Source organism: Camellia sinensis, chromosome 15 (assembly GCF_055761805.1).
Source record: "Camellia sinensis isolate YWXY chromosome 15, ASM5576180v1, whole genome shotgun sequence".
NCBI lineage: Eukaryota > Viridiplantae > Streptophyta > Magnoliopsida > Ericales > Theaceae > Camellia > Camellia sinensis.
In genome coordinates this window covers 126270318-126282753 of record NC_138975.1, presented here as the reverse complement: position 1 = coordinate 126282753, position 12436 = coordinate 126270318, and the positions used below count along the sequence as shown (strand labels likewise).

General features: G+C 29.4%; 1 protein-coding gene across 1 annotated transcript; it reads right to left on the bottom strand.

Moving 5' to 3' along the window:
• Window positions 1–1165: 1165 nt before the first annotated feature.
• On the bottom strand, window positions 1166–11152 carry LOC145812735 (UPF0481 protein At3g47200-like). The gene is made up of 2 exons (XM_082907849.1): window positions 10767–11152; window positions 1166–2729 (listed from the first exon to the last, which is right to left on the bottom strand). Exon 2 carries the CDS (start codon window positions 2666–2668, stop codon window positions 1256–1258), a length of 1413 nt encoding a protein of 470 aa, XP_082763975.1. The 5' UTR covers window positions 2669–2729; window positions 10767–11152; the 3' UTR covers window positions 1166–1255.
• Window positions 11153–12436: the final 1284 nt, after the last annotated feature.

Here is a 12436-nt window from a genome sequence, read left to right as displayed (position 1 = left end):
AACCTCTCCCTCTAAAATACTTGGGTACCCCTTGGGGCACACCCCAAGTATCAAACCCAAGCCTTATAAACCCATTCAAAACTTCCCACCAAATCAGTGTGGGACAAGCCAATTTACAACCTTAAGGAATTTCCACCAAAACTCCATTTCCATGGAACACATTTTGGCTTCAATTTTCAATTCACTCGGTAATGGTTTTGAGCAACCAAATATACCACGTGAATCACAACGCGGCATAGAACGCGTTACCACTTTGACCCGTGTAAATCGATGTACGGGGCCCACCTAAAAAATAGACCGAACTTAGGATAAAATTCTTATTTTGCCCAGAATTTATAACCATTTCCAACAATAGTATTGAGTTTGAGGGACTATGATAGAGGTGTAGGATAGTAGTATGTGATCAGTCCTCTCGTAACAAACTCAGTTGTTTAGGCTTGTAAGAGCATCTCCAACCCACTAGGCATATGATGCTTGTTAGTCAAAATGCCTAATGTGACTCACTTTTTTCAACTCCAATGCACTAGGCATATGCTTAGGCATTTTGGCTCAGCTCACATTCACTAGCTACATGTAGCTAGCCTTCAAGGCTAGGCAAAATGTATTTAATCATTAAGATTATTTCCTTCCATCTTTGTTGCTGACGTGGCATTCTATAAAGTTAATAGTATTTGGATGAATAGCTAAAATAAAGAGCATGGTTGGGGTAGAAACATGAAATCATTGACAGGCAAAATAAAATGTATACTTTATAGTAATATTTAGATAGGTAAAATGCCTACTACCATTGGAGATGCTCTAACAAACTTTAATGCGTGAGTTAGAAGTTGAGTTAGTAAAAGAAGCAGGACTATTGTAGAACGTATATAAAGATTTAAAAGAAGCGTGGTTTGAGTTGTATTCTGAACTGATCAATAATTTCATGTTCTTCTCTCTCTCTGTCTCTCTACAATTTCTTCATTCAGTTATGACCATAGCTCTAGTACCTTTATCAAGAGAAGTTATTGGTTAATTTCCCCTTTATCAAATATTATGATTCTCTGGTACTGCTACTGAATAATTATATTTGTTCCCTCGTAAATATTCAAATACATAAAATTCAATACAACTCAATTTTTATTGGGAAAAGACTAACATCAAAGGAAGTTTTCCATGAGATTATAGATAACGACAGTAAATGATTCACTGGCTTTATTAGATCATATTAATTATATCATAACATATTCTGAGGAGAAAAAGATTTAAGAATAATAATTCAAGTCCTAGGAAAGTGATAACTTACCATAGAGTAGGCGGCCTGTGCTGCTGTGAAAAGAATTAGTAAACAAGCTACAACAAGAGAAATAATTTTCCAAGGATCTTTGAGATATTCACGCTTCAATGTTGCGGTCCAAGTTGGCCATTTTTGTTCATAATGCTTATTCAGCTCTTCGGATATGTCAGACATATAATTTTTGTTGGTGTAAAAGACCATTTCCTTGCGAAGATTGTTGATAAGCGTGGCTACATCCTCGTCGCTTCCCAAGTGGTGACTTATAATCCCTTTCACTACCAAGTGCTCCACATCTTTTGAAGAGTCTATTAATCCATCCATGAAACTGATGTATGGAGTGATATGTCTTCCACAATCTGGATAGCATTGCTCGAAAGCCATGAGATTCAGGAAGGTGGACCTGGTTGAGCCATGTATCAAAAGGGGTGGAATCAAGAGCTCACCTTTTTTGAACTCAATTTCTGTGAATATTGGTGAATCCTTTTTTCTAAATTTAATACCCGTGCCCCTAAGCCTTGTAACAGAGTGCACAGATACTGTCTTACCCTCCTCCTGTACGCCGAACCAAATACGTGTCTCAAAACCCTGTTTGGCGGTGGCTGGTTCTAGTGACAAGTGAACAATGTCGAGGAGGTGAAGAGGGTCATCAATATCGGATATTTTTTTGGAAATCCCAGGGATGACTGGGTCGAAAAACGAAAGAACAAGGCCAACAATTGTCTGCTCCCTCGAGTCCCAAAAGACACTATAAATTTTGAACAGCACCGAAAATGGTAACTGATTTTCAAGCATTAACAAGTCGCGTCGTATAAAAGGTAAGAAACCTCGCTGGTAAAGCACATACAATGGGTTCGCATTGTCCCCGCATTCCTCCCAGCCATAGGTATAGTTGTGCAACAACTCAAGTATGAAACAAGCATCCAGCAACAGCATTTCTAGCAATCGTATGTTATTAAAACCTTCTAACATGGGCTTGTCAAAGCAGGGCTTTGCCTCATCAAGTAGATTACCAATCATATCCCCCTCATTAAGGTCGTCAAGCGAATTGTTTCGCCGATCCAGGACAAGTTGAAGTAGGTGCTTCTTATGCTTTTCGATTTCCTCCAGTCCTTCGTGCTGCTTATGCTTATAACGGTAACAAGGACCGATTGAAACAAGGCGGGGCGTATATGGATCGGTTTTTTCAAGGTCTCGGAGTCTACTAGGAACGTTAAAGATGTTGGGTAGCCCTGGATCGTATGCTTCCATTTCGTTGAGTTCCTTTTGTACATTTTTCTCCCACCCCTCTATTTCTTCTTTCACTGCGCTTTGTGGTTGGTATTTGTTGACATTTTCACTGTCATGCTTTCCTTTTGCTGGCAGGCTTTTGCTACGCCCCGACGATACGTGTGCCATCTGCTGCTGAATCACAACTCACAAAGAGGAATCTTTCTTGGCCATGGAAGTACCAACCCCCCTATAAATAATAGAATAATATTACAAATTCATCATTATCATTCTAAAAATTATTACTCCATCCGTCCCAAAATAATGATCTTTTTTGGAAAATCTAACTTTTTTGATAGTACAATTATTGCACTTTAAAAAAAAGTTAATTTTTCAAAATTATCCTTTGATAATACATTTTTTTTTGGAGAATATCAATGTCATAATTGTACTTTTTATATTGTTTATGAATTTAAAAGAATGACAAAATAGAAAATTTATATTATTTTTGTACTTGATTTTTGAAGAGGGACTAATATTTTAGGACAATGAAAAATGGAATAAGAGACTAATATTTTGGGACGGCGGGAGTATTCAGAAATTAATTTCCACATCTTCAATAAATTTCACTTAAACTCTCCATGATATAAATTAATTTTCACCACACAATCATTCATACGGAATTTTCTGGACAAATAATGATGGGTCTCTAGACTTTTCGTAAATAATAATCCCTAATTAGGAAATTCTACTATACACTCCTTTAAAAACCTTGGTCTTCATTTTGGAGATATTCATGTTTTGAAAACTATTTATGTAAGACTTTGTCGGAAATGCTAAAAAAATAAAGGAAAAAACAAATATAATAGAGGGAAAAAATTGTTTATAAATGTAGGGGTTCATATTCTTACCGGTAAGATAATACAATATAATAACCTTGTTTGATTTTGGTCGACTAAAAACATTTTTTTTAAAATTTTATTTTTTGGATATATCATATACACCCCCTAATTATGCCATTTTTAGATATAATTCAAAATATATTTGATTATACCTCATGTAGTAATTTGTTATGATCTTTTTCTTTTCTTTTTAGTTATGACTCAAAAAATATTAAATTATGTCAATTTTTTTTTAATTATAAGAAGCATATGATACTCATCTTTTAAAACGTGTGTGTAGCATAATCTTTTCCTTATCCCCATAATACCCCACACCATTGTTTATTTATACCTAATAAGTGACTTTACATTCCACGTTTAATTTAGAGGGAAAATTGCATCCTTTGAAAAAAATTCAAATCAATGAAATTTTTTATAAATATTAATAATTAAATTTATACTTTTTTTTATTAATCTATAATTTCCTTTAATTTAAAAACAACAAACTTTAATACTTAATGGAAAAAGTTTTCCTCGAACTTATGTAAGAATTCTTACATCCCAAATAATATGACACCCTATGATTAGTTAAGAGATTACACAATTCAACAAAATTTGTATTTGAAATTCTAGTTATCTTAGCTAACTTATTTATGTTTTTTGTAGTTAAATATTTACCTAAGACTATAAAGTTTAATATTGACAATTATTAGATGACCTACTAGCTGATTTTTATTTATTTATTTTTCTGCAATCAAATTGTTGCATAGTTGTATTGTACATTTAGAATTAGTTGAAAATTTACATGCATTAGACAACATTTTGTGCTAGAATTTTATACAAAAATAAGTATTTTTGGTTTTATTTATGAAAAATAATTTTGAATTTATTTATTTATTTATTGGCTTTAGTAACATTTTCATATTTTAGTCAAATTTTTTTTAATTTTTAGATGTGATGCACAAATTAGGGAGACATTTCTGTATAAATTTGTGTAAGAATTTAAAGACACCAACAATTTACTTCTTAATTAAAGTCCTTGAGATTTTAAATCTTAAAGTGAAAAGGGAAACTTTAAAATATATAGTCCAAAATACCCTCATAATCTTAAAAACTCTTATATCTGTTTCTTGTTTCTCTCTCCTATGACCTTTTACATTGTTTAAGTAATTTCAAAACTTTAGAATTTAATAACTTTTGATTTACATTTTCATTTTCCTTGTTTGCAAAATTTATATTTTTAGAATTCTATTGACAATTTTTCAAACAAGATCCATGAGTCATAGATTTCGTCATCCAAATTTCATCGATCAATCGAAATTTCACTGATTTAGACTGATTTGGTTACCAAAAATTCACTAACCAACCAAAATTTTACTGACTTATCTTAGGTCAATAAAATTTCGTCCTTCTTTTCTTAGAATTTTGTATTCACTGTGGATCTTGTTTTACTAATTTTGATGAAACGATTTCAAAAATACAAAATTTATAGAAAAAAAAAAAAAAAAAAAAAAACCGATATCTAGATCAAAAGTTATAGAATTTTAAAATTTTAAAATTAGTTAAAAAAATAATTAGTGTTACCTGAAATGGTGTAGTGGGGTATTTTTGTCACCTATGTTTTGGAGGATTTATACTAATATAGAAAATTGCGTTGTCCATATCCTTCTAAAAAAAATTAATAGTAGGGATCTTAACAAAAAAATCTCTTCAAATATTTGTAAAAAAATCTGAAAAAACAATTATACTAAACACAAATAAAAAATAAAAAATAAAAATGAAACCTTTTTTTTAAAATGAATTCTAAATTGGATTAAAATTGTTGAACAATTTGATCATGAGAAGAAAAAAAAAAAAAAAAAACAAGGAAAAAAATTTAGGTGATGGTCATTCAAAATTTACCAAAATTGAATTTTATATTTTTAGATAATGATTTAATTACAAGAAAATTACAAAAGTTATTTAAAGAACTAGGATAGAAAACACATTTTTAATTTTTTAACTAATCATAAAGTGGCATATTATTTAGAATGTAAGAATTCCTACCTTCTGACTTACAGAAAAAACTTTTCCATAGTGGATGTTGATAAAAACTATAATTCTTTAGTTCACCATGAGAGCTCACATTCCAATTAGAAGAATGCATTCCTTGTTGACATATGATTTGATTATTTTAAAGTCTTCCATAAATTTTGTAATGATCTTATTAAATATGTGTGGTCACTACGGACGGTTGAAGATAAAGTTGGGTATCCGTTGGAACTTAGGAGGATTGAGAAAAAATTAATCCATCCAACCACGGATTGACAAGTAAATACAAATTGATTTGACAGTTTGAATTATTATTGTTTTGGGCCATTTTTTCAATTATTTTAATTAAAAAATCAAATTGTCAAGTAGAATCTTTTGTTGCTTTACAAGGATGAGATGAATGTGAATATTCAAGAAGAGGGTTTCATAGGTTGAATTGAATAAGAGTAACAAAGACAGCACAATAATGTGTTACGGATTATATGTGTGTCGTTTTAGAATGTCATGGGTTGCACAAACCAAACTTTTCTCTTTTTATTTCTTTTCCCAATTGAGAGGTGTTGTGAAAAGTTGGTAAAAAATTGACTTTTGACTTTTTATCAAATTTTTTGACTTTTTAAAAAATAATTTGAGAAGTTGATAAAAAATTGTGTTTTAACCTTTTTTGTTAATATTTATTTATGGAATAATGCTTGGGACCCCCTTTTGGGGGTCACCCCCTCACCCCCCTTTGCCACGTGGCGGGTGGTGATTGGAGGAGCAGGAAAAAAAAGAAGAAAAAAAAGAAAAAAAAAAGAAAATGTAACTAATGAGAAAGAGAGAGGGTCAAAGGGGGTGGGAGGAAAAGGGAAGATGAATCATTGTTATTTATGATGTCAAATCAAAATAAAATAATCAAAATATCCTTGCCAAACTTTAAACTTATACCCAATTTGTTAACCTAGAGGGTCTTTACGTAATTTGACACGGTAGCTTTTTAATCACATCCCAAATGCAACAATTGCTTTTTTTAGAGGGTGGTGCGTTTTTCCGCAGCAACAAAAACGCAAGCGTTTTTGTCCCTCCCCAAAACGGCACTGATTAGAGATAACTGAGTATATTGCCCGTACATATGAGCCCATCTTATCAGCCAATAAGTCAATAAATTGACTTTTTCAAAAAAATAAAAATTAATTTTTTAATTTTTTAAGCTGTTTTTAAAAAACGTAAAAAAAATAAAGAAATTATGTGATTTAAAAAGAATTTAAAAGTAAAAATTAAGTTTTAATCAATTTTTCAAAATAAATTTTAATTATGTTCAAAAACAAAATCACGTGTCAACAGTTGCAAGACAATTCACCAAGACGACAACGTGGCATTCACTATGAAGACAATAATGTGACATTTCACTAACTATTTATTTATTTATTTTTTTTTCAGTCTCAGGTGTGAACTGAACATAGGCTTATTTTGAAAAGTTCGTTAACAATTAATTTTTTGATTTTTTAATTTTTTTTAAGATTATATTATTTTTTTTATTTTTTTTTAAACTCTCACGAGCCATCTAAATGGGATGATAATATAAGATTCTTTTTATATGAGTAAAATAACTTATTTTTTTTATTTTTCTTCCGATGTGAGATTATCAAATAAAAGTTAGTCAATGGTGATTTTTTTAATTATTTAAAATTAAGAAAATTAAGAAAATTAGTATGAAATATTGAAACTCTCACAAAACTTCTCACTAAGCACACCTGTCTTCCTTACAATCTATCTATACTATCTATTATAGTAAAAAAATATTTAAAACAAAACTCTTAAACTTATATATAAAATTTTATTTACAAGAAATAAAATATAAAAAAATTAAATATAATTATTATATTTTTAATAAATAATATATTATTTTATCTTGTGTATTGTACTAGTGACATGCTAATTAGAGGATAAAATGAAAAGTAATAAAGAAAGATTAGACGAATATTATAAGGCCCCGTTTGTTTTGGGTGATAGAATGGAGTGAATTGATAATGAAGAGATTAATAGTGAGGGGATTAATAGTAAGGAATTATTAAATTATTTTTATATAAAATAATAAAACAAATAAAAATATATAAAAAAATAAACATTATATTTTAAAAAAATTCTCAATATATAAAAAATAAAAAAAATAAAAAAATTTCTAATCCCCTCACTATTTTTTTAATACCATCTCTACCTCCTCCTTACCAATCCCCCTTCCTCCTCCTTACTAATACCAAGGAATTACTAATCCCCTCCCTATCTCTCAAAACAAACACTCCATTCTCAATCCCCTCCTCACTATCAAACCCAATTCCCTCCCCCATAACCCCAAACAAACGGGCCTAAGAGTCGTTTGAGAGTCTCTGAAAAGATAAGGTAGAGTGTAAGGTGTGAACATTCAACACTAGAGACGAAAAAAAGAATAACTACAAAAAATAAATAAATAATAAATAAATAAAAAAACACTTAAGACTTGATTTTTGTAATAAAATAAATTTTTTATTTTTTATTTTTATTTTATTAATTTAAAATTTAAATATTTTTTATTTATTTTCAATTTAAATCATTTGTCTATTTTTGTTAAGTAAAATCAAAGAAAAATAATAATATTTTAAACATGAAACTTAATAAAAATAACAGTTTACACATTTAACATACACCTAGATTTAATTTAATAACTAAAATATTTTTTTTGTCAATTTTATTTCAACAAAAATAAGTAAATAGCTTAAATTGAAAACAAATAAAATTTTATAATTTAAATTAATAAAATTAAAATTTTACTTTGTTATAAGGTTAAACTTTAAATTTTTTTTTTTTTATTTATAATTTTACCAAAAACAAATTAGGTGCTAGAGGTTGGATTCAAAGATTAGGAATGAAATCAAATTTTCATGATTTGGCTATTCGTTGAAAAAAAATTCACGAATTAACCAAATTTCCTGAAACAAAAACAAGATCAAATTCAAATTTATTCTTTTAAATACACTTAATTTACATGTACTTGAAAAATAAAATATTTATAAAAATATTGATTTTTGGAATAATACGTTTTTTTCTTTAACACTTGCGAGATTAACGGTTTGAATCCTGTCATCAAGTCTCTTGGGACTCACAGAGTGTTATGAGTTTGAGAAAAGATGTAGTTTTGAGAGGAGCTACGCATAATCATTTCATGTGACACAACAATCACAATCATTGAATATTAATGCAAAAATTTAGATTGATAGGATAATTATAAGGCTTTCGTTATTTTCTTGGCTGATAAAATAAAAAGGTTACAATCATCACGTCGGCCTAGTTTTTTTAAAATATAATATACACAAAAAATTACATAAAATGAACAATTCAAATAATCGAAATGAGACCGTTGTAGTAGGTCTTACGGGCTCCTCAAGTCTTTTTCATAGTCATATGTGAATATGACAAAAACCTAACTTTTTAAATTAATTATTTTTTTTAATTTAAAATATATTAGGGTGAGTTAGTGCTAGGATTACCAAATTTTATGATTGAGTTTGGAGTTTAGTTTAGTCCGTAAAACAAGGGTTAGAAAGTTTCTAGAAGCATATGATTTTGGACTATTTTGAAAAATTGATTTTTAGTCACTTTTTTTTAGTTTATAACAAAAGTTAAAAGTTAACTTTTTTACATTTTTTTTCATTTGAGAAGTTGATTTTTAACTACGGGTGAAATTACAATTTTACTTCTCATGAATCAAAATGTGTTACATAAATAAAGTTGTAAATATTTTAAATTAATGAAGGTAATTGGGTCATTGTATTCTAATTTGACATCACGAAGAAATATTAATAAAAAAAGTCAAAAATAATTTTTTACTAATTTCTCAAATTATTTGTCTAAAAAAATCAAAAACTTAGTTAAAAACTAAAAAATTACTTTTTATCATCTTCCCAAAATAGACCTTCGCTTTCATTAGCATAATCACGTGGTAGAAATTGTCCAAAGTGGAAAATTGAGAAATTGAAAATAATAATATAAGAGACGTGATGAAATTTAAGACCCTCTTTCAGAAATTGACTTTTTAAATTAGTTTTTGAATAATATTATATCTATCAATTAATATATTAATTAATTTATTAATTGATGATTTAATATAATTTTATAAATTTAAAATATTTATAATTTATATAATAGATGAGATCAATAATAATACCATAATATATATTAATACACTAATTGATATATCTTTCTGCGCATGTAGAACTACCATTAATTTTTTGGTCTTTTAGTTTTTTTATAAAGTGGAAAAGAGTTAATGTATTTAGGAATAAATTTTTTAATTGCATAAAAAATTGCGAATTATTGAGAAGCTTGATTTTTTTTAGGATAAATTTACTAACATCTTGTAAGGTTAGAAGAAAATACAATAAATTTCACAAATTTAACAAAATTACTCCGATCTCCCTTAAAGTTATATTTCATATATTTGATCTCTTTTTCATCAAAAATTCATTAATCGTATAAATAAAAATATGATATTGTTATATCTTTTACATTGAATAGGTATTTTATCTTGTATATTTTTGTGTATTCATGCATCTACATTAATTTTAGTCTATTTAACTTTATTAAAAAGGAAGTCAATGTAATTATATTAAAATTGTGAAATTCATTATATTTTTTTCCTAGATTTTAAGGGAGATCAGTGTAATTTATCATTTTTTAAAAAAAAATTATTAACTCTTTTTTTAAAATTTTAGTTTTTCAATTATTTTAATTAAAAAATCAAATTGTCAAGTAGAATCTTTTGTTGCTTTACAAGGATGAGATGAATGTGAACATTCAACAAGAGGGTTTCATAGGTTGAATAAGAGTAACAAAGACAACACAATAATGTGTTAGAGCATCTCCAATGATGTGCCATTGGAGCTGCTATTGCCAAATTATGGCAGCTGTTGATGGAAAGGCAGATCTAATGGCAAGTTTTAACTGCTGTTATCTTTGGCAAATGCCAAAGCTGCCAAGTCACCAAAACCAACTGTCGCCTCTCTCCCTCCCTCCCTCCCTCCATTTCTCATCCTTCCCAGCAAAACAGAGATCGGGTGAAACCGCCTTTTTTCTTGAATTTTTTGCAAAACCAAATTCACCAATTTTTTTTCCTTTTTTTTCTAAAACAAAAATTGTTTATATCATTTTAAAAAAAAAAAAAAAAAACAGAAATTGTGTGAAACAGCCAAACCCTTCAAAAAAAAAAAATTTAAACATTTTACAAAAAACAAAAGAAAACAAACATAATCAGACAACAACAATCAACAAATTTCAACAAGTAATTTCAAACAAATTTATAGAGCAATTAAGCAATTTCAACCCCATCAAGCAATTTCAAACGAATTTTAAACATTAAATACCTGGATCTTTTTGATATGCGATCTACGAAATGGGGAGAATAATCTGCGTTCTTGGTTTCTATCTTCCTTTTCAGCTTGTTTGTGATATGCGAAGAGGGGTTTGTGACCCGGGGAGAGAGAGAGAGAGAGGGGGTTTGTGTTCGATCTGCGATCTTCGGAAAGAAATGGTGGGTTTTGGGAAAGAGAGGGTGGGTTATGGGGAAGAGATGGTGGAGAGAGAGACGTTGCTTCACCTTCGCTATCAAAGGATAGAGAGAGAGAGATAGAGAGAGAGAGACGCTGCCTTAGGCTTCAGAAGAGAAAAAATGAGCGGACTCAGTGGTGAGTTCTAGAAGTGAGAGAGTGATAAGAGAGACTAGAGGGCCTCTGATCAACAAATGAGATACAGCTTTGGTTTTAATTTTTAATGTAAGTAAATTTGTTTTTTTTCTTTTTTTTTTTGTAGTTGTATATTTTTTTGGTAAACAAATGAGATAGAGCTTCGGGTTTTAATTTTTAATGTAAGTAATTTTTTTTTCTCTTTTTTGTAGTGGTATATTCTTTGGGACAGTGAATTTTTTTAAATTTTTTAATTTATCTGGTCAAGAATAATATAAATATATAATTTTTTTTACAAACAGTTAAAAAAAGTTACAAAAGATAAAAAAAATAAACAAAAATTAAATTACTAAAACACTATATCCAAATAATACCTACAAACTTGAAGAGAAAATTAGTTAAAAATTGCCAAAATAACAAATAATCATTAGAATATCATTATTATAATTTGATAAAATAACATTATTTATTATCAAATTGTAACACTGATAATAATATTATAGTAATAACCATTGGAGGTGCTTTTACGAATTATGAGTGTGTCGTTTTAGGGGTTGTTTGGGATAAAAATAAGTTTATTTTTTGACTTTTTATGAAATATAAATTGGGTATGAGTTGAATTTGAAGTGATATAATAGAAAAATAATGTGATTTAAATAAGAGATGTGACTTAAATAAGATAATAATTTTTTAATTTTATAACTTTTCAAAATTATGCCAAACCAACTCTTAGAATGTGATGGGTTGCACACAACAAACTTTTCTCTTTTTATTTCTTCGGTTCCGATTCGTAGCTCGAATCTGTGGCTCGAATCTGTGGCTCGAAGAAGGGTGGAGAAGAGAGGGAGGGAAGGAGGAGGAGGACTGGAGGGGGCATATTCAGAGAGGGAGGAGGAGGCGGGGCGAAGGAGGAAGGATGAGGAAGAGGAGAAGGAAGGAGGAAGGAGGAGGAGGAGGCTGCTGCGACGATCAGAGCTGGACGACGGGCTGGGAGATCGGCGGCGACGAGCTGGGCGACGGTTGGGTGATCGGCAGCGACGGGCTGGATGACCTTCTTCTCTTCCCTCTCCGTCTCTGTGTTCGAATGGAGGGGAAAGAAATAAAGAAGAAAAAGAAAGAAAGAAAAAAAAAAAAGAGTCGTTTTGGACTGTCGAGCCAAACTCGAGCCTTAAAAATCGAGTTACGAGACATTTTCCTTATTTCTTTTTCCCAATTGATTAGAGATGACTGAGTATATTATCCGTGCATATGAGCCCATCTTGTCAGTCAGTAAGTCAATAAATTGACTTTTCGAAAAATAAAAATTGATTTTTAATTTTTTAAACTGTTTTTTAAAAAACGTAAAAAAAAAA

Bases quoted from the DNA above. Each gene is read 5' to 3' on its own strand.
- LOC145812735 (XM_082907849.1), bottom strand. From the start codon at position 2,668: ATGGCACACGTATCGTCGGGGCGTAGCAAAAGCCTGCCAGCAAAAGGA.